General features: G+C 39.6%; 2 protein-coding genes across 9 annotated transcripts in view; one reads left to right on the top strand and one right to left on the bottom strand.

Moving 5' to 3' along the window:
- NHLRC3 (NHL repeat containing 3) overlaps positions 1–941 on the bottom strand; it is a 61,148-nt gene extending 60,207 nt beyond the window's left edge. For 2 of the 6 annotated variants that reach the window (XM_049100822.1, XM_049100821.1), the window contains exon 1: positions 825–941. In XM_049100822.1, the coding sequence (XP_048956779.1) occupies positions 825–926 (102 nt within the window). In that variant the 5' untranslated portion in view covers positions 927–941. Of the gene's footprint in view, positions 1–258; positions 554–824 lie in introns of those variants that run through there. The other 4 variants (XM_049100824.1, XM_049100823.1, XM_025462408.3 and 1 more) reach the window with 2 other exon arrangements.
- A 161-nt stretch (positions 942–1,102) lies between these two features.
- On the top strand, positions 1,103–27,499 carry PROSER1 (proline and serine rich 1). 3 transcript variants are annotated; one of them, XM_025462405.3, is made up of 14 exons: positions 1,103–1,827; positions 2,034–2,180; positions 4,411–4,476; positions 6,622–6,690; positions 8,736–8,830; positions 10,289–10,382; positions 12,143–12,253; positions 13,721–13,804; positions 15,177–15,255; positions 15,915–16,010; positions 19,330–19,374; positions 22,987–24,772; positions 25,198–25,348; positions 26,140–27,499. In XM_025462405.3, exons 4-14 carry the CDS (start codon positions 6,673–6,675, stop codon positions 26,260–26,262), a joined length of 2,682 nt encoding a protein of 893 aa, XP_025318190.2. In that variant the 5' UTR covers positions 1,103–1,827; positions 2,034–2,180; positions 4,411–4,476; positions 6,622–6,672; the 3' UTR covers positions 26,263–27,499. The 3 variants fall into 3 exon arrangements, with proteins under 3 accessions (XP_025318190.2, XP_025318189.2, XP_025318191.2); XM_025462404.3 differs by lacking the exon at positions 2,034–2,180; XM_025462406.3 differs by lacking the exons at positions 1,103–1,827; positions 2,034–2,180; positions 4,411–4,476; positions 6,622–6,690 and having other exon boundaries at positions 10,251–10,382.
- Positions 27,500–27,671: the final 172 nt, after the last annotated feature.

The following is a 27,671-nucleotide window of genomic DNA, read 5'->3' on the forward strand; positions in this document are numbered from 1 at the left end:
CCAAAAGCGATCACAATACAAATCTGCAAATTATTTAAAGATTCGCTGGGATCTGGGGGAAAGCAAGCAAACCGGAAAACGGCGACGTATTCTATGCAAACTTTTTAACGCTAAGAGACCAAGCAAGCCGTGGCAGCTCCGCTCCTCTGCGGGTTGCGCACACAGGCCGGTGCGGGGCCGGGCCGCCACCGCCGCCCGGCAGCCTCTCAACAGAGCCATCCGCAGACCTGACGGGCATTTCCCCGCTGCCCGACTCACCGGGGCGCCCCCAAAACGCGAGTGCAAAACCAGTAGCGCAAGGAAGAAGCCAGCGCCGGCCGCGCAGACCCAGAATCTCGCCATGAGGACCCCGTACGGTCCGCCGGCGACTGGGGGCCACCGACAGCCTTAGGTTCACGCCTTCCTCGTGTACAGGGCGTCGGCCCCACCTCGGAGCCGGAGCTCCTGCCTCCAGCTCCGGCTCCCGGACGCGCGGGGCTCCAGGGCTAAACCCCCGCGAGAGAAAACCGGAACTCGGGCGGCGGCGGCGGCGGCGGCGGCGGCGGCGGCGGCGGCGGCGGCGGCGGCGGCGGCGGCGGCGGCGGCGGCGGCGGCGGCGGCGGCGGCGGGAGCGCCCCGGGCCCACGCCCCCAGGTCACGTGGCTCGGGCTGACCCACCGACCGCCCCGCCCCGCCCCGCCCCGCCCCTTCCCTTCCCTGGGGGCGGTCCACGCGGCGGACTTCTCCGGGCCGCCAAAAATGCGGGCGTCCGTAGATATGCCTCAACCACCCCATGTCCATTTTTTAGAACTTCGGGTTGAAAAACCAAAATAGGGAGCACTCACCCCAGGGACCTGGAGATACTGTCCTTGCAGAGCGCCGTTCAAGCTCTGAGGACGATTCCAGCGGCGTCCGTTTCCGAGCGCCCAGGCATTCGCTGTGAACATCTACGTTCCCACAGCAGGACCCGTCCGCGGGCTGCCGGGAAAGAGAGGCCCGGGGGTCGGCGCCGCGTTGAGTTTACTGGGCCGCGACGGGTTTCGCGGAAGGCCCCCGAAGCCGGCGGGAGCCGCAGGGGTGGCCGGGACGGGCTCTCGACGCCGCGGCCGCCGCGGCGTTCGGGAGTCCCCCTGCCGGGGAGCGTGCCCCCTTCGCCGGGCTCCTGTGCCCCCGGCCGCCGGCGCGCCCCCGGAAGCCGTGGCAGCTGGTAACAAAGAGCCTGCCAGGCCGCCGCCGCCGCCGCCGCCGCCGCCGCCCGGGCTGCGGGACCCAGGAGCCGGCGCAGCTGCCGGGGTGGAGCGCGAGGCGGGCCGTGAGCCCGGGCGCGCGGCGGTGAGGGGCGGCGCCGGCGGCCAGGGCGCTGCTGCGGGCGGGAGGCCGGTGCGCCCTCCTCGCCGCCCGCGGGGCTCGGGGCGCCGTGTGTTCCCCCTCGGGGGAGCGGCTTCGCGACCTGCTCCCGGCGGCGCCTGGTCTGCAGCTGCGGGAGACCGGAGCTCGGCCCCGGCTGCAGACCCTGGATCTCTCTGCGGGACTCAGGGAGCGGCGGGCTCCCCGCTGAAGCTTCGTGTGAGGAAGCTGCGGAAGCCTGACGGTTTTTGCTTTTGATCAAAAAGTTTTCATAAGTGTGGGTTTTTAGAAATTTTTGCAGACTTCGAAGTACCCTCTACCTCTTCGCATCCTTTTTCTTGCTCCTGGACTCTTTCCTTCTCAGCTGGAAACATCTTCACTGCTGGAGCAGACCGGGGATGATCGCTTGGTAATTGAAAGCGTAATTGTTAAGGCCACGTCGAGACAGTAGTCAAGATGGACAAAAAGTCTTTTGAAACGGTTTTGGATGAAATTAGAAAGGTAATTTCACTTAATTCCTTGAACCAGGCTACGAGCTTGGGATTCTCACGGTTAATTCACGTTGAGGCACGGCGTGCAGATTGTGCAAAATACGGGTTTTGGTATTGCCAAGTTGATTGGAATTAACCTGCAGTGTGAGAGTCTGTGTCTTGGTACTTTTCATTACGCAAATAGAAATTAAGTTGTATTAATGTTAAACTTGACAGTGCAGTATTGTGGAAATTACACTCAGAGAGCTCTCGTTCCCAAGCTGGCTCTACAGATCTCTAAAAGCTCTCTACTTGTGGAAAAGTGGCTTAATGTTTCTGAACTGATCACCTCATCTTTCAGTAACCAGAGCCTGAACGCTGAAGGTAATACGTATAAAATGTTTTTTAGTGGTAGTTATTATAAGCGGGTCTTTCAGACCTAAAGATAGGCAGGGTATGTATTACTTGGACAGACAGAATTAATGTTCAAATGGCATTAGGTTTAAAGTCCTATTCTTAGAAGTGGGCTTCCATAACTTGAATTTCAAAAGTTTTTGCTTCGTATTGAGGCCATCGTATGTAAGCTACCTTCCAGAATGAACCAGACAGCAAAAAACATTTGGAACGTAGCCTTGAGCCCGACAAATACCTCCAGCACCTAAACTCTAGTTCGCCCCCTTAGTACTGGAAGGACTTTCTGTGCCATTCTCATGCTAATACGGGTGCTTTGCTTAGAACGTCTGGGTGATTGTCTTCCTTTTCCAAACCCTTAAGACCCTTGACTGACTGGGAAGGATCTGTTATTTTATGCTCTGGTGATTGATTTATTTCAGCTTATGAAATTGTTAATAAAATTGCCTGGGCATGCCGTTTTTCTACATTCCCTATAAAGCAAAGTGTTGGTTTTCTTCATCCTTCATAAAACTTTTTTTCAAAATCGTATGTTAGGTAAAGTTTACATATTAGATGATAACTGAATGCTCTTTTTGAATAAGATTTCTGCTTTTGCAAATCCAGCTTGTGCAATTAATATTTGCAATAAAATGTCAGCTTGCCAAGTACATGTTTAAAATTTGTAACAATTTGTTCATGAGCTGATACCTAGCTACTGTCTGAGAAAATAATTTGTGTTCAAATAAACCAGTAGATTTCTGCCTTTGGAAATTAGAAGATGCATTTTGTATATATTCTCTCTTCTGTGTTGTGAAAAGATCATATAGTGATACTAGTGAGGGAAGTAGGATATTTTCCAGAGTTGAAAATCATACATGAGATAGCAACTTACGTTCTTATTTAAGTCCTTCTTTCTGGCCTGCAGTCAAAATGTGTCTTTTGCTGTCTATGCCAAATAATTAGGTACATCAACATTGTCTTAGTCTGTTAAGATTGGATAAAAATGTAGGCATATTTAAATGAGAATTTTTTTTTATTGCTCTCAGACTTTGTAAATGTAGGTTGGTTTAAACCAGGTTATCGAAAAAGTAAATAAATAAATGATTAATTGAAAACAAATAAAAAAATAAACCAGGTTATCACTTCCTGACATTACATCTCAACAGTCGTTTCTAGAATACGTAATCCAGAATGCCATTCTCTCCCCTTCACCTCCCTTTTCAGTGAAAATTAAACTACTGGGCAACCGAGATGTTTCAGTTAACTGGTCGTGGTGTTTTCTCCCAGCAAATTAATATACATGCCAAGTACAAATACTGTTGTGTAGTAAAAGCAAAGAGATTAGTAGATTTTTAATGATTAGTAGTTACCAAATAATGATTGTTTCCACCTCTAAGCTCACCAAGCAGTTGCAAGGAGAGCATACATGATTTTAGCTGGCTCTAGATAGTGCTGGGTCAAGGCCACCATACTTCTCTCTGAATTTCCCATTGATGGGAGGCATGTGAGGAAAGGAACCATAATTTACCTACTACTACTATGCGTTAGATCTTCTATTGACAATTTTAATCTCCACAGTAACTCCAAGGAGGGTAGTGAATGGTGTTCCCCTTTATGGGGAAAGAGGTGCCTTTCACAGGTCATTCTACCAGTTAGTAGCAGGCACACAGATTGAATTGAGGTCCCTCTTTGACCCCTTGGGCTCTTACATTCCAGTGGAAATACTGAGAACCTGGACCAGAACTCAAACCCATCTTTCATGGTTTTCTATTACTTAGGACATAATAGCTGCCCAGTAATTGATGGATGAGTAATGCCTTACATAATTAGCCTTAAAAATAACAACTCTAACTTCATGTGTGTGATTAAATTTTTTAGAAAATGACAGTTTGGTTGAATTTGGGATATTCCGAAACTCTAGTTACATTTACAGGAATTCTATTTGTGATTTCTCTTGACATCAGATCTTGTCTATTACAGTTCTGTACCTTTTCCTTGTCAGAGAGAGTAGGGAGGCCCAGGTGGTTTTCCTGCTGTCTCAGTGTATCCCTTACAGCATGGAACCTGTAAAGGTAGAATGACATGTCACCATAGTGACCTTAGCTGCCTCTGTGTTCTGGGCCTGAAGGCTGCCATGTTTGAGATGCTTAGGTAGTTTTGATAATATGTATATAACTGTTTTGCTTATATATATTAATCCTGTTTTTCTGTGTTTTTTTAGGCTGTTCTAACAGAGTACAAATTAAAAGCAATTGAATATGTGCATGGATATTTCTCTAGTGAACAGGTATTTCTATTTGTTTAAGCAAAAAAAAAAAAAAAACAACATTTTTTTTAAACTCTGATATTCTGGTTAATGTCTATTTACCTACCGGTCAAGTTCAGAATTGCTTTTACTTATTAGTTCCTGTATTTATTCAGGGATGTTAGAAACTTTCAATATTGATAGAAAACTTTACAAAATTTATAGTTTGAGTATTTTATAAACGTAGCTACTTTCACTGCAATATCATATGTGAACATGATTTCAGAAATGCCGTGTCCAAGAAAAGCATTTCAAAGTATTTATCTTTCTGGGCACAATATCATAAATTTATAAATTTTTAATGGTAAACATACCTAAATTTGAATAGAATTTATAAGTCAGTAATTACAAAATTCACTACGCATTAAAAAGAAAGCTCAAACAAATGGTGAATTATGGTTCTTCTATGAAGCCATTAAGTAAAGATTTTAGGAATAAGAAAAAATACAGTGTTTAATAAGTAGTTTCTGTCACTGCCAGAAGCATGGTAGTTTAGTGAAAACTCACCCAGCTTCAGGGGGAGTTTGCTAATTAAAAAAAATATGTATGCATACACAGAACAGATTTCTGAAGAGTCCTTAGAAAATACTTGAGAAATAGGGCAGAGAGAGAAATGTGCATCTGTAGATGTAGTTCTGCCAAAGGGTGAGAATGTGGAGAGGGTAGACAGTGGATGAATCTATACAGTGGAGTTAGTAAATGCTCCAACCTTTCATCTGTTTCTCAAGAATTTTAAAACTTGAACTTTGAATAACTTTAAACCTATAGGAGTTCTGACTGCTAAATACTTAAAAGCTACTTTACGATTTGCATGTCTTGCTACCAACTTCATGAGTGTTTTTCAGCTGCCCCATTATTTTTCAAATTCACCTTAGGCTTAATTTAAATGTTTTGAAAAGATCTACAATTTTTTATAGATAATAACTTTCCTTTCCCTCTTTTGAGTGTGTGTGTGTGTGTGTGTGTGTGTGTGTGTGTGACATTTTGTAGAAAACTTCCCTCGGTGGTTATTCTACTTTGCTAAAGTCATTGAAAACTTTGAAAAACTAAAAGCTACTTTCTAAGTATGACCTGCTAAGCCTACTTATTATATGGAAGGTTTTTCTTCCTATATCAGACATATGATAGTTGTTAACTTTTTTTGGTTGGTAAAGTGGCAGGTAGCCTTTATTATAAGTAAAACCATTATTTCCATGAAAGTGAGAAAAGTACACATAATACCCATTGGTAACTTATGCATCACTTTACAAGGAGTAAAAAGTATTTTTACTTCATGTACCACTCCAGTCTCTAGCATTAATTTTGCTTTGTAGAATAATTGAAACCTTAACACATTTTCAGGTAGTTACAGTAAAATAATTTATTAACCCAGATTTTATTATCCTCTCTTCTGAGCCTTTTTTTTTTTTTTTTTTTTTTTTGCTTTTGGAGTTCCCTTGGAGGCAGTGAACAGGGTGGTGGTGACTAGGCAGGGACTTCACTGCTGTGACCTTGATGCCCTCCTCACCTCCTGCTAGTGATCTCACAGTATCACCCTCATTCATTTGAAGTTTGCTGGTAGTGGTGGGAGAGCCTTGCTAACTGTGCTCTCAAAATGACCTACTGTTTAGAAGCTCCCGGAGTAATTCATGGTGATTTCATTATTAGGGAGGAGATACGTGGTATAAATACGAGTACTGTGCCCTTCAGATTCGAGGAGAAAAGCAGGAGATAGTGGATCTACACTAAACCACACCACTGAACACCCTTTTTTGATGGATTAAAAGTGTCACTCTGCTAAATTTTTAAAGTTTCCTTTTGTAATAAAGCTACATATTTCTAAAATGACATTTCATCTCCATCTAATGCTTTTTCAGTCTTCCTTTTCTTTAGGTACTTTGTTTTTCCTGTACTTTATACTTTCCATTTATTTCTATAGCAGTGCTGCCCCAGAGACTCTGTGATGATGGAATTGTTCTGTTTCTGCACTATCCATTGTGGTGGCTACCTACTTCTTAAAGCTATTGAGTATTTAAACTGTGGTTGTGCCAGTAAAGAACTGAATAGTATTTTAAAGTTCTGAAACAAATCTTGTAGAAATGTTTGCAAACACATTTCATTAGACCTAAAGTAATTCTTTGTTTTCAGGTGGTTGATTTACTGAGATACTTCTCCTGGGCTGAGCCTCAGTTAAAGGCAATGAAAGCATTACAGCATGTAAGTAACTTATTTTTTCTTCAGAATGTAGAATTTAAGTATTTTGAATTCTCCCCTAGTTTTCTGTAATTGATCTCAAGTTGTAATTTGTTTGCATTAGAAAAACTGATCCTAAATTTTATTATAGTTTGATTAATCAAATAATTGAAAAATTAAAAGTTAAGATTAAAAGTAAAACTAAAAAATTAAAAGTTCCCAAACTGAATTTAAATTTTATGTACTGTACTATTAAATTGTGCACCATAGGGTCCAAAATTGGCAAATTGGAAAAGAAAATATTTATAGGTAAGCAAAGGATAGAATTTGAATTCTTAAGTGTTTTTATATACTTCCTTCTATTTTTTTTTTATATACCTTTATCCTCTTGTATTTAGTTTTAGAACAATAGCCAGGTGACTTTATATTTACATTCTTAAGATGAACACCATCCAAATGAGCTTTTAGTGATGATGGGAACGTTTTATATCTCTGCTATCCAATATGGTAACCACTAGCTACACGTAGCTTTTGAGCACTTAAAAGTGTCTAGTCTGCCTGTGGAACTGTATTTTTAATTTTATTTAATTTTCATTTAAACAAGCACATGTGCTTAGTGGCTACTACATATAGACAGCACAGCTCCAGAGCCTAATTAATAGAAGCATTTAAGTCAAACAGTATATGGCTATATAGGAAGATTTTCCTTGGGTTATCAGGCATGGATAGTTTTAAGAGAATCTGAAGATCCTTAGCCCCCTAAACTAATTTGCTGAAGAAAGTGTCTGGATCTTAGTGCTTCTCCTGTTTAGCAGTTACTTTTTCTCAACTTTACAAAAGAAAGGTTATCATAACCATCCACTCATCATCTGAGGGTGAAAATCTTTTCCCAGAGACCAAAAAGAGACCATGTAATCTGAGCAGAAGAGCAAAGCAAAGGGCTTCTGTAAGAAATACTGATGGGGACTGCTCCTTATTTTGTCAAGACAATAAACTCATGACAAAGCTCTGAGGCCTGCTTGTTTGTCCACCTACTTTAGAATTAAAATTCAGAGGTGAGAAGGCTAGCACGGGCACAACTTACAAGTCAGCTTTTGCTGACAAACTAAGCCTGATTTGGTTGTTTTCACATTGAAGACTAACGTCAATAAGGTTATACTGTTGACGTTTTCGTTGATGAGATGAGTAATTCCAGAGTTTTTACAAATGTATATTAAACTGAATATAAATCAAGTTTTTGTAAATGTTTAAACTTGTAGTATAGTTTTTAGGTGTCAATTTAAAAGCTTATAAAGGGGTATATAGTTTTACCACTTCTTTTGGTGCTATCTGAATAAAATTGAGAATTGCTCTATATTTTAAGAATCTAAAAAAAAAGCGAAAAAAAATCTATTGGGTATTGCTCTCTATTTTAAGAATCTATTGGGCATTAATTCTAAATGATCTTGCACTGACTTCACTTTTGAATTTCCTCCCCTGTTAACATGAGTCTGTAAATTGACAGAATCTTAAGAAACAGAAATATCTTAGTCAAATTTTATAACATTGTACATAATCTAGGAGTATCACAGTGCATATTAATATATGACTCTTAAGAAAGTTCTGCAGTAAAAAATCCTGTTTAACTCATTTTTTCCCTACCTGAGGTGACTGTAGTACCCTTTTTAAGTAGCACTCTTCAGCACTATGGACCTCACTTTAGGAAACCCTGGCTCTCTGAGGAATGTAATTTTTTTCTAACTTCTCAAGCAGTATATCTTCCATATTTATAAGTTCCACCTTTTTTATAACATTTATGAGGAAAGTAGTACATGTAAATATTTTCTTCTATAAATACACTGAGAGATGTGGATAAAAAAACAGGGAAATTTAGATCTTCAACTGAAATAGTTATATTGAAAAAGTTTAAGTTTCATTCACGTGGTTATTAGGGCTTACATTCGAATAAGGAGTTTCACTTCAACTATTTCAATATTAAGAACATTTAACTGTGCTTCCCCCCAAAAGAAGGCAATCTCTGGCATGAAAATTTCTCATGTTGAAAATAAAATTATTTTTTATATTAATAGAAAATGGTGGCTGTTCACCCAGCAGAAGTGGTCAATATACTCAATTGTTTCACCTTCAGTAAAGATAAGCTAGTTGCTCTTGAACTGTTAGCTTCGTAAGTATTTCTTTTTTTCTTTCTTTCTTTTTTTTTTTTTACTTTATTGGAGAAAATTCGAAGACTTTTTAAATCTCTTAAATCATTAGTGTGAATGTCTCAGAATTGTATTAGTAAATGGAACTCTAGTAAAATCTATGAAAGCATAAACTAAATTTTTATATCTAAATACCTTGGGACGCCTGCGTGGCTCAGTCGGTTGGGCATGCAGCTCTTGGATTTTGGCTCAGGTCATGATCTCCGAGTCAAGAGATCGAGCCCCACCTGGGGCTCCACTGTGGTTTTAGAGCCTGCTTAAAGATATTCTCTCTCCATCCTCCCTCTGCCCATGGGTGAACTGCCTCCTCAATTCACCTGTGCTCTTTCTAAGGGAATAATAAATAAATAAGTAAATATCAAGGGTACTTATTGCACATGGCTATAACTTACAAATAATGGGTCATACTGATATTAATTACTTATTTGGTTTGTCTGCATTTCAGTGGCTTCCATTGCCTTCTTAGTCTGAATAGTTTTGTTTGTTTGTTTTTTTTAAGATTTTATTTATTTATTCATGAGAGACTTAAGAGAGAGAGGAGCAGAGATTCAGGCAGAGGGAGAAGCAGGCTCCATGCAGGAAGCCTGATGTGGGACTCAATCCCAGGACCCCAGGATCATGCCCTGAGCCAACGGCAGACACTCAACACTGAGCCAGCCAGGTGCCCGCCTACTCCGAATAGTTTGAAAGTCTCATTGAAAAAGCCATAGGTTTTACAGTTAGTTTCTGCCACAGTCTGATTAACATTTTTGGAGGGCTTAATATGTACTTAATCTTTCTGTACCTTATTTTCCTCCATCGTAAAGATAAGGATCTCACCTATTTATTAGCATATATGAACTTTAAATACTAGAAGATCTGTGAAAGCACTCTCCATAGCATTTAATAAATTATCATAATCTCAGCTCAAAAAAGTAAAAGAGCCTGCTTTTCCTAATGATGGAAGAGTCTGTAGATTGCTGTTTATTTAGAGTACATGTATTTTTAAGTCCCTTGTATGTTTATAGATGTCCACAAAAATACAAAATGAAATCATAAGGTAGAACTTCATTTTTAGATCAATCGTTATTTTTATGCATTTGGCACATGGGTTTTGTTTTGTTTTTGTTTTTTTTTCTATTGCCATAGATCTCTTACCACTCCTTGAGAGGGTGTATTTTCAAGAATCTCAAAATAGTCATTTTTATTTATATAATTATTTTGTTAGTTTTAGGTAACCAGATGAATCTCAGTTCAGTTACATTGATCTTTTTAATATAAATATGATTTATATTCACCAACTAAAGCTAATTCACTTTTCTCCCTTTGTCATTGGGGAAAGGCTTACTCAGGTATAGGTATGGTTGCTTGGTAAACGTTGTTGGCCTTTGTATGTATGTCCAGGTTCTTAAATGAAAAGCTAAATTACATTTCCTTGGTAGAAACATTGTTGATGCACAGAATTCTCGTCCCATTGAAGATTTATTCAGAATAAATATGTCGGAGAAGAAACGGTGCAAGAGAGTACTTGAACAGGTAATTTTCTCAGGATTTCTGAATGTTGAAGAGAAAAAGTGCCAGCCTTGATTCCTGTGTTAACTGTGATGAATAACCTCATGGCTTATGTGCATCCCATGAAGATGGGATCCCTGCAGTCCATGAAGGATGGGAGCTGGGCAAAGGGGGTTCTGGGGAATAAGGAAGTGGCTTGAGAGTGAGAAAGTATGATGCCAGTTGGCTCCTCAGCTTCAACCTCAGCAGGTATTTATTCTTGGTCCCTTGGTCCCTATGTATTTAGGAACATGATGTTTTAAATTCATTTTGTCATCAGTCTTGCATTAATCAGATTTATAAGAGATGGATAATAAAGCAAAATTCCAGTTTATTAATTTAAAATCTCTAAGAATGGGAGGAGTACTTACCTAAACCTACTTGAATTGTCATTTTAAGTTAGTTATTTCTTAGTATTATGATAGCTGAAATTGGAATTAATGATTAGAAACCTGCTTGAGGAAGATGTGTACTGCTCTCCTGGGGTCTTGTAGCCCAAGCGCATTTAATCTTTGCACCCTCTGCTAAGCTCAGGGGCAGCAGAGAACTTGTCCTTCCTCATAAATTATTGTAGGAGAAGCAAAATCTGAGCCCACATTTCTTTACTTTAAAAAATTCTCCTTTGGTTTTCTTGACTAAATTCTTTAAGGCACCATGCTGTTGTTTTCTTTTTTATAAAACATTATGATCATGTCACTTGTCCTTCTCAGTAATAATGTGGGCCTGAGTATTCAGTGGAACAGGCTCTCTGGTCAATGTAACTTGGAACAACTTTTTTGGATGATAGACTTAAAGAGCCTTAAAATGTTCATAAATAAATAGAAATATGCTAATTTGTATGTAAGGGTATTTACTCTGGTACTATTTATAATAACCCAAAATTGAGATAATTTTTAGGGTTGGGTGTTTAGTACAGAGGCTGGGTTATATAGCTGATTTATGTGTTGTGAATGAATATATAAAACCAGTATATCTCTACCACAAAATATGTGACATCATATGTACTTGTAAAATAAAGCTATATATAGCTTCATAGTCTTATAGCATAATATAGGTCTGTTGAAATGTATGTTACCTAGTGGAGTCTTTTTCATTCATTTAATATTTATTGAGTATGAACTCAGCATTTGTTAGTATACCATTATGGGAGCTCAGGATGCAATAATAAATAAGCTAGAACATCCCTCAAGGTGTCTCGTAATTATTAACACTATGTTGAATACAGTATACCTAAATTACTCTTGCTTTTTCAACAGTACAGCTCTTTGGATATCCTGTGTCTCATGTTATCCAGATTTTCCCCATTAAGTTATAAACTTCTTCAGAGCAGAGTCCGTGTCTCTCACCTGTTGCTTTCCTGGCCTTGCCTATAACAGAGGCTTGGTGTTTGTACAGTTGGACCCTATTATTTCTTGGTCAATGGAGAAATGTGACATGCTAAATACCAAATTAACTTGTTTGCACACAATTTGCAAAATCTGTAGAGATTTCTTTGTGTAAGATTCTAGTAGTTGTGGCTAATAGAAAATGTATTAAAATGTTATCACTTTAATAATTCCATTTAAATAAAGAGGTTTTACTTAACAAATTTTGGGCATGTTCTCTACTGTAAGTGCTGATGAATGTATGAACAGATTAATGTGATGCTATTCTTAATTCATATTTTTGAACAGAGCTTCGTAATATCTGGAATATGAGTTTATTTGACTGGTTTTTTTACCACCCTCTTCTTTTTTATGTTACAGGCTTTCAAGGGGGGCTGCAAGGCTCCTCATGCTATGATATCTTCTTGTGGAACAATCCCAGGAAATCCATATCCCAAAGGAAAACCTAGTCGCATAAATGGAATTTTCCCAGTAAGCATATGTTTGTGGCTAACTATGAAATTTAGCATAGTTATGATATTTAAAGAAAATGCCAGTTGATGATGCTTCTACCAAGGAAAGGAATTCTATTATGTCAGCAGCTTAATTCATGGATTCATCATTGATCAAAAAAGTTCATGTATAAACTACATTAAAGTATTTGTGTAAAATGTACAGAAGAACAAGACAAACAGAAAAGAGGATGATTTTGTTTTGTTTTTCAAATATCTTAGAAGCACTGCTTTCTACTTAGTTAAGGAGCATTTCTCAAATTCTCAGTGTTTCTAAGTTTCACGGATGAGTATGCTTGAGAAATTGTGTGCAGTGTTTCCTTCTTGGACATCATATTGCATGATAAAGGCTCTGAGAAGTCCTGTAGGAAAGAAACCTACCGGTTTATATACACTCCAGTGTTCCCCAAGCGTCTTTGTAAAATAGTCTTTTCTAAGAGTAGAATATTTTTATTGCAGTTTAACAAATAACCCTAAAGCTGAGTGGATTAAAACAATAAACATTATCTTATATGGTTTTTATGAATCCAAAATCTGGGAGTGGCATAGGTTGGTTTTGGTTCATGGTTTCTCATGAGACTACAGTCATTTGAGGGCTTGAGTAGAGCTTGAGACTATGTTCCCAGGGGTACTCAGGCACATGCAGGCAAGTTTTTGTGGTAGTTGGCGGTGGTCTCTGTTCCTCACCATAAGGAGTAAGGACCTGCCTTTAGTGCTGCTTGAATACCACATGACATGGCAGCTGACTTCTACCAGAGCAAATTATCCAGGAGAAGGCATGTGGAGCTGTGTGGTATCTTGTGACTTAGTCTTAGAAGTCAAATGCCATCATCTCTAGAATACCCTATTTATTATGCAGGTCAGCCCTGTTCATTCTGGAAGGGGACTTCACAAGGGAATGTAAGAGGTGAGGATGTCTGGGAGCCATCTTGAAAGTTGTAATAGTGTGTACTATTGAGGCACACACTCTTAGGGGGACACATTGTTATAGTCTGTCAGCCTATTATGATCTGTGAAAAATGGTGGTCTTGAATGAGGTCTCATTTATTCTTATATAAACTACACTTAATGCTTATGAGAATAATTTTTGTCATCTATTTTTGACTGTAATACAGGTCCTCTTTTTGACTCTTTGACCATTATACATACTTGAACATTGGAAGTCTGTTCCTGGTAGCTCCTGTTGAGCAGGGGAAAAAATTGAAACATCCGTTATCCTGCTCTTCTGTCATCCCAATGTGTGTTGTGTACTTGTTTCTGAGTGCCTCTCATCTTGGGAGGGTTCTCTGGCTGAGGAAGGTTGAGGACCTTAGCAGGGGCTTACAGCCAAGACAGGACTGGGTCTGGAATCCAGGTGCTTAAACTCCTACCAAGTCAAGTCCTTTTCTTCAGTGTAATACAGTGAGGGTTTTGTTTAAGTCTTGATTATCTTTATTTATTTAAATAGGGAACCCCCTTGAAAAAAGATGGTGAAGAATGTACTAATGAAGGCAAAGGAATCGCTGCACGGATTCTTGGACCATCCAAGCCGGTATGTTTAGAGAATAAATGATGAAACAGGTCTTAACTCTTACATGTGGTTTTCTGTCTGTTCACAGCACACAGCGTAAGTTCTGTTTTTATGTTGTGAAATTCAGAGTATACTAGAAATTAGGAAAATGAGTAGTCTAGGGAACTATAGCATAATTAGTTAACGATATTAAAGGCCCTCTTGAAGGTTTGTATTTTGTTTTAAAGAGAGACCAAATTGTCTTGTTTTGTTTTTCCCTATCCCTATTCAGCTGTTCCCTTGGAGGGTATGGAGCATGGAGAGTTCACTTTAAGGTTGTGGTTTAGCCAAGTTAGTATTAATACTAGTTAATCAAGAGTGGAGCCAGGAAGTTGGTATTATTTTTAAGGGGTGATTATAATGATTGATTAGGATATAAACCGAACCCAAAGATAGCCCTGTAGGTTGAAGGATTATTCAAATTGAAACAGTAGAGGCCTTTACACAGCCATCCTGCAGTCCCTGCTTCTTTACCGGGCAGAAATTACAGTGACAGTTGTTCATAGCAGAACAGTCACAGATCATAGTCCTTGCACAAGACTAGTGCATCTTACAAGGCCGCCGTCTGTGAGAGCTAGAAAGAATCTAGGTCCTTCACTGCCAGTGGATCCCCTCTGCCTCAGAGTAGGAGTGCAGGCTCCCTGGAGTGGGATCTCTCTCTCACACTCACTCACTGTAGTTAGAAGTACAGCATTTGGCTTGGCTTTAGATACCTCTAATTCTCTACAGACTGATTCTTGGGATGATTTTGTTACTTACATAGTTCTGTCAAGTAAAAATAAAAGATTTGTGGATTTCAAAGGCAAAAAGACTTAAAATACTGAATTCGTAATCCCAATCTACATTCCATTCAAGTTGTCAGAGTATCGAATGGTAAAAAATATAGGACTTTGTTCTTCCAAGGAGAAAAGAGGGTAAGAATGATAGGATGAATCTTTGATGAGTTTTGGAGGATGTTGGCAAGTTCTTGAGTAGCCAAGGTTCCAAAACCTAGCAGATTTCTTGTGTTACAGAGGAGGAGATAAAAATTTTTAGATAAAACTTCAGCTGAGTCAGAGAGGAGTTTGCTGTTTAGGATAAGGTGTGACCCTTCAGTGGAGATGATTTAATACTGAAATAAAAAATACCTCTGCTGCAGTCTTTGGCGGGATCGCCTTTGGAATTTATAGGAACCACATTTTTTAAAGCAAAGAAATTTCCCTTGTTAGTGCTATGTATGTCCAGTAGCACTTGATACACTGGATCATTGTTAGCCTCTTAGGACTAAATATTTCAAAAGATAAGTTGTATTTTGTTTTGCAAGGAAAGTGCTGATTTAGTTTTCTTTTAACTACTCTACTTCCCCCTCATCTAGCCTCCTTCAACGTACAATCCCCATAAGCCTGTTCCTTATCCAATACCTCCATGCCGGCCACACGCAACTATTGCACCAAGTAAGCAGTTCATTCATTTTTAAATTTTTTTTTCTTGCTCTTTATTTACTAAGTTGAAAGAAAATGTTCGTGTGTGTGTGTGTGTGTGTGTGTGTATACACACACACACACACACACACACACATTGGGAAAATTAGAGCACTTACGAAATAGACTATAGGCTCTGCTGAGTTTATTTCTGCCCACAGTAGCCTACACAGTGTCTTGGACTATAGCAGTGCAGCACACAGAGTTTAGTTTAGGGTATTAGCTTTTTAATAAATTCATATAGATTCTTTTTCATTGTTATTATGGGTTTTCACTTTGGTAAATCATCATGAATCCCTTTTCAGTAGTTGGTATTTGAAGGTATCCTCAAGACGTCTTAACTTAAAAAGGTCACCTGTATGTGCTTGACAGAAAAGGCAGATCATTTAAATATGGCAGGATCTCCCTGCCATGCCAGTTACTGAGCTTATGTTTGGAATGAGCATGCAATGGGAAATCAATCTGCAACTGTCTCATTTGATCTTGACTTTGTCCTTACACTAGACCTAAAACTCCATGTAAAATGCAATGTTACATTAGCAATTTTAAAAATCAGATAGCTGTGTTAACATGGTTTGAACTCTTGGCCACAGAATGATACTAAATTCTTTTTTCCTATAATTGTATTTTAGGTGCTTATAACAATGCGGGTCTGGTACCATTAGCCAACGTCATAGCTCCAGGTGTACCCCCTCCACCTCCATATACTCCTAATCCAGTAGGAACAGGTAAAATCATATTATTATAGGATGCTAAAAGTAATAACTAATTCACACACAAATGTATACTTGGAGGGGGCAGTTGTTGGATGTGGTGTGTCCTAACAGGAGAATGAGCTCACAAGCCTGATGATGGATCTGAATATGATATATAGGTTCTACTAGACCGGCCTTGGCCTACCTCTATGAACATGAGCAGGTTGTAGACAGAGGAACCATTTCTCACAAGCAAGAAACTTTGACAGGCTATGGAAAATTACAGTTGACTTGATGAGTTAATTGCCATTAGGGCATGTTACTCCTCTTATGGGGTGGAAAGGCTTATAAGAAGGTGCTCAGAGGGGCCCAAGTTTTCCCCCTGCACTTTTCAGTTAGCATTTTCCTTTGGGTCTATCGGAAACATAGGATTTAGCTTACATTTCTTTTGTGAGTCTTTTATAAAAACTTAATTTTTATTTCAGTTAAGTACCATTTATTTGACTCTTCTGAGTTTTATACCTTGCTTAGGAAACTCTTCCCCATCCCAGCAGTATGAAAATAGCATCTCTATCCTATAGTTACTTGTATAGGGATTCTTTCTTAGTATGTAGCTTTTAATCCACTCACCATTTATTTCTAGATATATAAAGAGTGGGGAAAGAACTTAATTTTTTTCTGCCCTTCCCAGAGGCTCAGAGTCACATGATAGCATTTATTAACAAATCCTTTTTTACTAGCCAGAATGGTTGTGTTGTTTGCAGCTGGGTACTCTGATGAGAGTTGTTACTTTTCCCCCAAATTATCATTTTATTTCTTAACCCGTGTTTATGATATTGTTAGCCCTTGGAGTTTTACATTTTTGCATAGACAAAGAGAAGCTATGAAAGAAAAGCTGGAACTATATTCTATCTTGTCTCAGTTCTTAACCTTTTACCCTAGGGAGTCCAGGTGACCCAGGTTTTAAAAGACCCTTACTGCATCTGGAATTTATTTTCATATAGAGGTGAAATAGAGATTCATCTGAATTTTTTTCCAAATGGTAGCCTGTCTTGCCAGGACCATTTATTAACTAATCTATTTTCCCCAGTGATTTGAAAAGCCACATTTGTCTTACGTTTTCATATACACACATGGGTTCTTTATTCTGTTCCTATCTGGTTATTTTATGTTATGATGATACATTGATTTGATTAGCAGATTTTTTTTTTAAAAGATTTTATTTATTTATTCATGAGAGACACCGAGAGAGAGGCAGAGACATAGGCAGGGAGAAGCAGGTTCCCTGCGTGGAGCCCGATGTGGGACACGATCCCGGAACTCTGGGATCACGCCCTGAGCCAAAGGCAGACGCTGAACCACTGAGCCACCCAGGGGCCCCAAATTGCTGTTTTATTTTTAACAACTCTTCTCTCCTTGTCCCACCCCAATTTAGAAGCATTGTCTTTACTATTGCTAAGGGTTGCCTTCATATTCTTTTTTCTAAATGGTTGTTGATAGACAAAAACTATAAAAAAGCTGCTCCATACTCCACTGACATCCATTTTCACTCTTCATTTTCTTCAATTTGTGTGTTTTGTTGGAATACTATACATAATTCTTCTGTGCCTCTGAACTTGTGGCTTCTTACTGTTTCCTCTGTTTTTTGATATCCTGTCCTGAGATGCTCATTCTGCCTTTCTTTTAGTAGAAAATTTCTCTAAGTAGTTTTTTTTTTTTTTAAAGGGCACATATACAGAATTATAGATGAGAAACCTAATTCCAGTTAATTATCTTTTCTTTATTAGAACCTTGGTCTCTTTATATAAGCTTACTAAGAAAATATTCCTTATCTTTGGAGTTCAGAAATCTCTTTAATCCTGGAGTTCGGCTATTTCACCAGGATGTCAGGTGTGGATGTTACCATCAGTCTTTCACAGAATTCTGTAAGCCCTTTGGATATGAAAATTTAAGCCTTTAAAACTTAGGAAAATTTTTTTTTATTATTACTGTGTTAGTTATTGCTTTTTATCTGGTCTTTTTTCCTACTTCTGGTACTTCATTTTGTATTGTTTGCCTTCTGAATCTCTTATCTATTCATTTATTATTTGTACTTTTGCCATTTTAAATGTGATTTTGTTCTTGTTTCTTATTTCCAGCTAAGTAATTTAGCTCTCATAGTGTTATCTCTAATCTTCACCATTCTTTGCATTTTAATTTGGAGTCAGGTTTTTCTATCTTAAGTCTTCATCTTCTCTGTTTTATTTTTTTGCATATTATGTGTTTATTTGCTTTTAATTTGCTTTACAGGTTTTTAAACTTCTTTTGCTTTCATTGAATTGTTGATAGACATCATATGTTCTGGTTATTTATTTGCACCAAGTTCCTTAGATAGGCTATGATCTTTTTTTTGCTCACCATGTCAGGGCTTGTAGATTCTTCACCTTAGACCTGTCCCATTGTTGGTTTCTTGGACAGTCATTGTCAAACCATTAGAGATAATGTTTTCCTATTGTATCTTTGACTAATGGTCTAGTTAGAGAGGTCCCTTCCATGGAGGGTACGGAGGTATGTGCTTTTGCTGTCAGTGTCACAGGCTTTAAGTCAGCCTCCACTGGGTTGATTTTCAGCAGCTCCGAGTGTAGGGCTTTTTCCAGAAAAGAGTGCAACAGGAAGGCAGGGCCCCTTTCTTTCTGTTTGCTTGGGTCATCACATGGCCTGTGAGATTGGGCCCTTAGGTGGTGGTGGATTCTGTGCTTAACGTCTGCCTCCCACCTTCAAGTCTCCCCGCTATTGAACTCCGTGAACTGTCAGTTTAGTCAGTAACGGTGCTCCTTCTCTGCGTTCCACCTGTAGGCTACGCTTTGTCCTAGGCAGCACACTCAGGCCATCCTTTCCAGAAAGTGTTCCTAAATATATCTGTAAAATAACAATGCTTATTTAAAACCTGATAAGTTGGGGCTCCTGGGTGGCTTAGTTGGTTTTGGCTCAGGTCATTATCTATTGGCTCGTGGGATCAAGGCCCACATTGGGCTAGCTTCCTCCTTCTCCTTCTCCCTCTCTGCCTCCTCCCTCACATGCTCTTTCTCTAAAATAAATAAATTTAAAATCTTAAAAAAAATAAAGCCCAGTAAGTTAAGGAGAGGAGGGAGAGTGGGGGGATCAGTTACTCATAATGCTGTCAGTCTTCATATAGTTCCTTCTATTATGTTTATTTCCTTTCTCTTTTCGTAAGCATATATTGTTTTTTCTACTTTAGCATGCATACATACCCTAAGGTTTTCTTTTCTTGATGCCAATCTCTGATTATTATGTTGGTGATTAATTTGAATAAAACTTGAAATCAAACTTCTATTTATTTATTTTCATACAGAAAATGAAGACCTTTCCAATCAGTCAAAACCTATGCAGAATCAAAGTAAGTATCAAATTTGTTCCAAATATAGTTGAAGTCTGTCCTGGTTGTCTGCTTTGTTATTCACTGAGAACAATTTGAATTGAACATACTTAGAATCTATGCTTTGAGGAAAGTTCCTATTTAAGGAATTTAATCAGTACTTGCTAAAAGGGCTGGATAGTGGTACATTATATACACACAACATGAAATGCACGGAAGTGGATTTAAAATTAACAATATGCCTTTGTGTCTTATGTGAAAAACTTGCAATATAAAAACTTGCAATATTTGAGTGCTATATGGCATTATATCCACGTTGACTTTACATTTATATTAGAAGCCTCATTTTTGTTTTGATATAAACAAACAAGATGATACAATCCTTTTTCCTACTATTTCAAATACTAGTTTTAGATTTAATTATTTTCACAAGTATTGGGGAGTAGCATACCTTAATATAAAAAAAACAAAGGGTGCCAAAGCAGAAAGTGGAATTGAAAAAGAAGGATGATGTGCGCCTGGGTAGCTCAGTTTGTTAAATGTCCAACTTGTGATTTCTGCCCAGGACTTGATCTCAGGGTCATGAGTTCAAGCCTTGCATTGGGCTCCATGCCGGACACGGAGCCAACTTAAAAAGAAAAAAAAAGAAAAAGGAAGATGAAAGGTTGCATACAAAATGCCTGCAGATGGCAGCAGTACTGCAACATTTTCTTTTTCTTCTAGTTGAGGATCTTTTTGGTCTGGAAGGAGATGCATGCTTTCTGATAGGAAATAAAACCTGAGCTCAGTTCTTGTATAGCAAAGTAGCACATGAATCTAATCATTATAGTGCATAGTTAGGAGTCTTAGGAATTCTGTTCCCTGAGCAGGGAGCCTTAACAGGACTTTTCTGCTGGTGGTTCCTAAAGGAGGTAGTATAATGGGATGGAAAAAAACACTGAGACGTTAGGACATCATTTTCTTACCCTGGTTCTGGCACTGCCTAGCTTTGTGACCATATCATTTAACTTCTATGAAAAAGAGGTTGAGGACAGCCCGGGTGGCTCAGTGGTTTAGCGCCGCCTTCAGCCCAGGGTGTGATCCTGGAGACCCAGGATCACAGGCTCCCTGCATGGAGCCTTCTTCTCCCTCTGCCTTTTTCTCTGCCTGTGTGTGTGTGTGTGTGTGTGTGTGTGTGTGTGTGTGTGTGTCTCATGAATAAATAAATAAATAAAATCTTTAAAAAAAGAAAAGAAAAGGGTTGAGGAAGCTTGAGCCTTTATGCTCAGCTTCATTAATTTGTTTTTGAAGGGAGCAACAGGGTGTCAAAAAAAAAAAAAACCACCATTAGGCATAGCTAGCATACTTTTGTGTTCCTATGCTGTTATTTATGTTAGCATGATTAAGATTTTATTTTCCTTTTGAACCATATCAAGAAATAAAAAGATAAACTAGTATAGTGGTTAAGGATATGAGTCCATCAGACCAGGGTTCAAATTTTGATCCTACTGCTTAATAACTGCATGACCTTTTTAAAAATTATTATTGTGATAAGATCTCAATGAGATCTAATCTTTTAAATTTTTAAGTATACAATAAAGAATTGTTAACTATAGGCACAATGTCATACAGCAGATCTTTGGAACTTATTTACCTTGCATAACTAAAATGTTATTCCCCTTCACCACCACTGAAGAGCTGCATGATCTTCTAACGAGTTGCTTTAACTACACCCAGCCACCCATTGCCAGTCTGTAAACAGGTTGTTAGTACCTATCTCAGAGGATTATGTGGGAACAAATGAAATGATAGGCATAAAGTACTTAGCACAGCATCTGACAGATAATGTTTTATGGTTAACAACCAAATTGCATGACAAGAAAGTAGTATTTATTATGGGATGTTTGGGTTTTTTTTTTTTTTCCGATTTATTGTTTTGTTGCATTTTAACTACAGGTACTATGTATGGTTAACAATGCATGACTTTTGCTTTATTATATAGAAAGATCTCCAGCGGAGGCTGCTATAAAGAAAGCTGTGGGACAGTTTGGTCTTACTTGTGATCTGTCATTCACTACATGGTCCTTAGCATATAGTTACATAGGATAGTGAATTCTCAAGTATTTCCCAAACAATACTGACCTAAATAAATTTTTAATACATTATTTACAAACACAAGACTAGGTTTATGTTCCTTGTACTTCTATTCTAGTTCTTATAAAGCAAAGATACAAATCCATTTTGATATATTTTCTAAATTTAAAATATCTCATTATTTTCTTGAAACTAAATTACTGCTAAAGACATGAATATTACCAGACTTCAGGCCTTTTGAGTTTGAAGTTCATGTATTTCTGTATTACTGTTTGTCAATTCTGCCATCTTTCTTTTCTAAACTACCATAAGATTTGTTCAGCCCGGTATAGCATCTTCTGGCCATCTCTTAGTACAAATAGATTATGTATGTGCTATTTTCTTCCACTCTTTTCCTATGGTTCCTTCCCCACCATGATTAACGTAATACATTGCTTGACCGTATCAGCTTCCTTATGCAAAAGTCTTTATAATGCTTACGTTTAGAACCCTAAGTCTTGGCCCATGAAAATAACTTTCAGTTGATTAGCACTGCAAAAGGAATATTCTCTGTTTATAACTAAAACACGTTTTGATATGAGTATGGCAGCAGATCATAGTTGTCATTATAACTTTAGCTCCCTAAGTCATGCTTTCCATTTGACACTTAACAAGATCATCAAAGGGCTAACATTGTCACTAACCTGATCAAGGGAAGAAACACAAATCATCTCCCCAAATACTTAAGTAATTACTTACTGTTTATCAGAGCAAAAATACTGTGGCAAACTCCAGTGGAATTCTTTTTTTTTTTTTTTTTTTCCTTTTTTTTTTTCCAGTGGAATTCTTAAGAATAAGTCCTTGGATGGGTTTTAACTATAGATGAGATCATGGTGATATATCCAAGGCACCAGACATTGAATACACAGGTGCCGTGCACAGGGCTAGGTGCTAAGACTTTAAAGAGGAACTAGTCATGGCTTTTACCCATAAGGGGGCTACTAGGATAGGACAAGGCATATAGCATTTGAGATTATATAGAGGAGTCAGTATGCTTGGGTGAGAAAACTATATGGATTATAAACTGGAATATCAAGTTCAACTCACAGAGTGCTATAGTACTGGAGAAATAGGTATGAATCCTGGGAGGCCTGCAGTGACCTAAAAAGAGAGTGATACCCTGAAAGCTCTTAAGAGGGGGAAACAACTTGTTTTATTACTATAGAGAAGTGGTTTGAAAGAGTGAAACACCAACACTAATCACAATTAAAATTTTTAATTTTTTAAAAATTGGGAAAATATGAAAGGAAAGTTAACTTGCTAACTTCCCAAGGCTTCCTCAGTGTGCATTGGAGGGCTCTTTAGAGCAGAGTCTAGAAGACAGCTGGCTCTACCTGAGACTCTAGTGAAAATCAGGGTCATGGAACCTACCAGTGTACAATGCAGTAGCCTATTACACCTGTCCCTGATTTTATTCATGTTTCTTAAATGTTACAAAAATGTTTACTCATTTCTTTTGAGTTAAAATTTGACATTTCAGCATGGTGATAATCTTGCCTCTTTTTCCCCTCCCCTCCATAGCATTTTCTACCCCATCAAGTCAACTCTTTTCTCCTCATGGTTCCAATCCTTCAACACCTGCTGCGACTCCTGTCCCTACTGCATCTCCAGTCAAGGCAGGAAACCATCCATCAGCATCAGTAACTGCTACTGCTTCCGGCCTGAACATGGCGAATACTGTCCTTCCGGTGTTCCCAGGGCAGGTCTCCTCGGCCATTCATACACCTCAGCCATCTACGCCAAATCCAACGGTTATCAGAACCCCTTCCTTGCCGGCAGCACCTGTCACTTCTGCCCACAGTACAACGTCAGCACCAGTCCCGTCGGTTTTTTCTGGCCTGGTTCCGCTGCCAGGTCCTTCTGCTCCTGTGCCAGCCCCTCAGGCTGCATCCACACCTCGGGCCACTCCTGCTTCCAATGAAACATTTGCTTCCACTTCTGCCCCTTTCATTGGCCTCCCCTTTCCTGCCACTTCAACTGCTGCTTCTGCCAACAGTGCAAATTCTGCATCGCTGTCGTCAGTGTTCGCAGGTCTGCCCTTGCCCTTAACACCGACATCCCAAGGTGTGTCCAACCCGGCTCCCCCTGTAATTGCCAGTGGCTCTGCGCCCAGTGTGGCTTGTCCCCTTGGTGTAAATAACCCGCTTCTGTCTGCTTTAAAAGGCTTTCTGACATCAAATGATACCAACTTAATCAACTCATCTGCTCTGTCCTCTACTGTTACAGGCGGGCTGGCTTCACTGTCTTCTCTTACTAATCAGAATTCTGACTCGCCTGCTTCAGGCCCTAGCAAATGCTATGCCCCCTCAGCCACTCCCGCCCCACAGAGATCTTCCACCCCCGGATTGGCCATGTTCCCCAGCCTGCCATCTACTGTGGCTAACTCAGCTTCCACTCCGTCTACTTTGCCCACACCTTCTCCCCTGGTGACTCCTTCGTCAGCTTCCACTTCGGTGCCAGTCAGCTGTGGCTCCTCAGCTCCCCTCTTGCAGGGCTCTCACCCAAGTAACTCAGAGCTGCTTAGTGCGCCTACCCCTGCTGTCACAACCATCCCTGTCATGATCAAGACCGAGCCCACGAGCCCCACCCCCTCAGCCTTCAAAGGCCCATCTCATTCCGTCAATCCCTCTCATGGCACTTTAGGGCTGCCAGGGACGTTGGGCCGTGCCTACACGTCCACATCAGTGCCCATCAGTTTATCTACTTGCCTTAATCCTGCATTATCAGGTCTCTCCAATTTGACTTCTCCCTTGAATGTGTCCAACCCCCTCTCCTCCATCTCCCTGCCACCACATGCTTCCTCAGCTCCCATCACTCCGGTGTTCACTGCGCTTCCTCCTTTTACTTCTTTGACCAGTAATTTCCCTCTAACTGGTAACCCACCTCTTAACCCATCAGTGTCTCTTCCAGGGTCATTAATAGCCACCTCGTCTGCAGCTGTCACGTCAGCACCTGTCCCTCCTCCAAGTTCCACCGCGGCTGTTCTCTCAGGGCTCTCTGCCTCCGCCCCAGTGTCGGCAGCGGCGCCTTTCCCCCTCAATCTGTCCACCGCTGTCCCCTCCCTCTTCTCCGTCACGCAGGGACCTCTGCCATCTTCAAACCCCTCCTACCCTGGCTTTTCCGTTGCTAACACCCCCAGTGTCGCCCCCGCCCTGCCCTCGTTCCCCGGCCTGCAGGCACCGTCCACGGTGGCGGCGGTCACCCCACTGCCTGTCGCAGCCACGACCCCATCACCGGCTCCCGTCCTCCCAGGATTTGCTTCAGCGTTTAGCTCCAATTTCAACTCTGCTCTCGTTGCACAAGCCGGGTATGTGGATAGTTTGGAGATAGGATATGACCGTTCTTGACCCACCTTGTAGATAGTTTATAGTCTTACTTTTAAATTATTCACATGAGTCTAATCTGATTGTTGGGTGACACTAAATTATTTTTTTCTGGGCTGAAACTTCAGTACTCAAAAAACAGAGCTCTTCAGCCATGTTAAGATTGTTTTAGTATTTGGTAATTTATCTTTGTTATAAAACAAAGTATTCTGTGTAAAACATAGACTTATTAAATTCAGAGTATCATACTTTATAATAGAAAGCAAATTTTATGTTAGTAAAGTGGCTGACTTTTATGTCCTTCCAGCAGAGAAGTTTAAAGTTTGTTTACATGTCAGGGTAGTTTTTGACAAATATAGAAGCAGTAAGTTTTGTCTTATCTGCGTTTTGACCTGTTCTGTCGTTTTAGCTTATCATCTGGCCTTCAAGCTGCAGGCAGTTCTGTTTTTCCAGGCCTTCTGTCCCTCCCAGGTATTCCAGGGTTCTCCCAGAACCCTTCACAGTCCTCCTTACAAGAATTACAGCATAATGCAGCTGCACAGTCGGCATTGTTACAGCAGGTAAGCAGGCAAATGGGGCAGAAATTAAATGGTAACATATGTGCATAGCTTCTGTTGTGGTAACCTTGGAGTACCAATAATGATATCCCAACAGAGGCAAAGGTGGCTCTTAGCAGAATGTCTGGGAATTTTGTGACTAATCTCCCCAAATCTGCAAATTATTGTGTTCTTTCAGAAGGATAACAAGGGTGGTGGAATATATTTGTCTATATAAATGGTTTTTTCTGCTTATAGAACTTTCAAATCTTAGTTTGGAGATTTTACAAATGGAATCTTTATACATGACAGTTATACTTGAGCTTTATTTTTTTACAATTTAAGCTAAAATAACAGACCACTAACTCATGTTTTCTCTAGAAAACCTATTGACCTTTTTGAAATAATATTAACTTTTTTTTTTTTAAGATTTTATTTATTTATTCATGAGAGACACACAGAGAGAGGCAGAGACACAGGCAGAGGGAGAAGCAGGCTCCCTGCAAGGAGCCTGATGCGGGACTTGATCCTGGGACCCTGGGATCACTGAGTTGAAGGCAGATGCTCAACCACTGAGCCACCCAGGTGCCCCAAGAATATAACTATTTTAATGACATTTTTCTTGAGCTCTACCATCTGAAGAATTTCAAGTGTTTCTTGAAAATTTCAGGAGACTGAGCAGGCTTATCTTGCCCCAACATTTTCCTTTCTTTCCTTTCCTATTCAAAATATCTGTAATGTGGCATAGGCAGAAGGAAGTACCAACTTGATTGGATTTGGCACTCTGCTAACCTGCACGTTCTTCTTTCTACCAGGTCCACTCCGCTTCAGCTCTGGAAAGCTATTCAGCTCAGCCAGATGGGTTTCCTAGTTACCCTTCCACACCAGGAACACCGTTTTCTTTGCAACCAGGCTTGTCCCAAAGTGGGTGGCAGTAAATAGATTTTAATTTGTATTCTCCTTTGGAGCGACATCAGAGATGCCTAAGGACTGCAATGAACAATCTTGACTAATATGAAGTTGGCTAAAAGTCAGAAAATGAGAATGAGAATAATCCTGGGGGAATTGGGATAAGAGTTTAAAATACATGGCGATTGCATTTTTTTAAAGGTTTTAAGTCTGAACAGTCCCCTCTGTAAATATGCTGACAATGAATTGTACAGAGAATAGTATTAAAAAGGTGTTTGGGGACTTTTCACCTCCCACCTATGAAATTTTGAGTCGTATATGTGATCTGTGGAGGAAGAATACTAAAGACGAGATTGAACTCTTTATAGCCGAATACAGCCTTAAATCTGCTTGCATAGCATCCACTGACAGAAGTAATAGTTGTGCCTCAGGCTTCCGGGTTGCATTTGGCCCTGGGGGCATGACTGCCCATGGAATGCACAAGTGGTTCTTGTTAGCATCCTTGGAACTCCGTGCTCTGTATGTATCCACAGAAGGGAATTTGAGATCTACAGTTGTTTCTAATTTCTGACATTTATGCTCATACAAATACTGCTGAATTTAACTTAATATATTTCAGGTAAGTGAAAATGGTGCTTAATATAGTCTTTAGAATGACTTTCAGGTGTTTTCAACTAAAAATATATTCAGAACTACTTTCTTACGGAAATGCAAGTAAGGCTTGTGGTAATTTGCCTTCAAAACTTACTAATCTTCAGCAGTATCCAAATGAGTGAGAAACATTTGACTGACCCTTGGGCCACCTCTATTACTCACTTGTACTCTGGAAGCTCTTGGTGAATGTTTACAATCATGGGATGTAGTATTCCTATTTGTACTTAAAGTCCAATGCTTACCTGAAAGGATGATGTGACAACAAATAGAGAAGACTGGCTACGTTAGTAAACATGCAGTGTGTACTCTATTTAAAGATCTGTGGTAGTATATAACATGATTGAATGTCATTAATTAAGTATAAGAACTGCCACATTCGGGGGGATGGGGAGTAGGGAGAATGATTTTCAATCCTGTGATTAAAAGTGTAAACTATAGAATCTACTGTAGTACATTTCAGCATCTAGAAGTTTTACTTTTATAAAGATGGTGTCTGGAAGATGTTGCTAATGTATTTTCCTTCAACACGGGGAACAAACTTTTTAAGTATATTAATAAATATTCCTGTATGGTTAGTTTTTAACAATTTTTTAAAATAAACTTTATGACAAATGTTTTGTGTTTGATTCAGTGCTTCGACAGGCTTTTTAATTTTTCATATATGCTAATACATAGAACATTTTTGTCCAAGTTCAGTTAAAACTCAGTATATACTACTGATTGCTCATTCTTTTATATAGTATCTTATGTGAAAGTTACAACCAACAGTTGAAACAGACTATGC

Source organism: Canis lupus, chromosome 25, assembly GCF_003254725.2.
Source record: "Canis lupus dingo isolate Sandy chromosome 25, ASM325472v2, whole genome shotgun sequence".
In the NCBI taxonomy this organism is placed as follows: domain Eukaryota; kingdom Metazoa; phylum Chordata; class Mammalia; order Carnivora; family Canidae; genus Canis; species Canis lupus.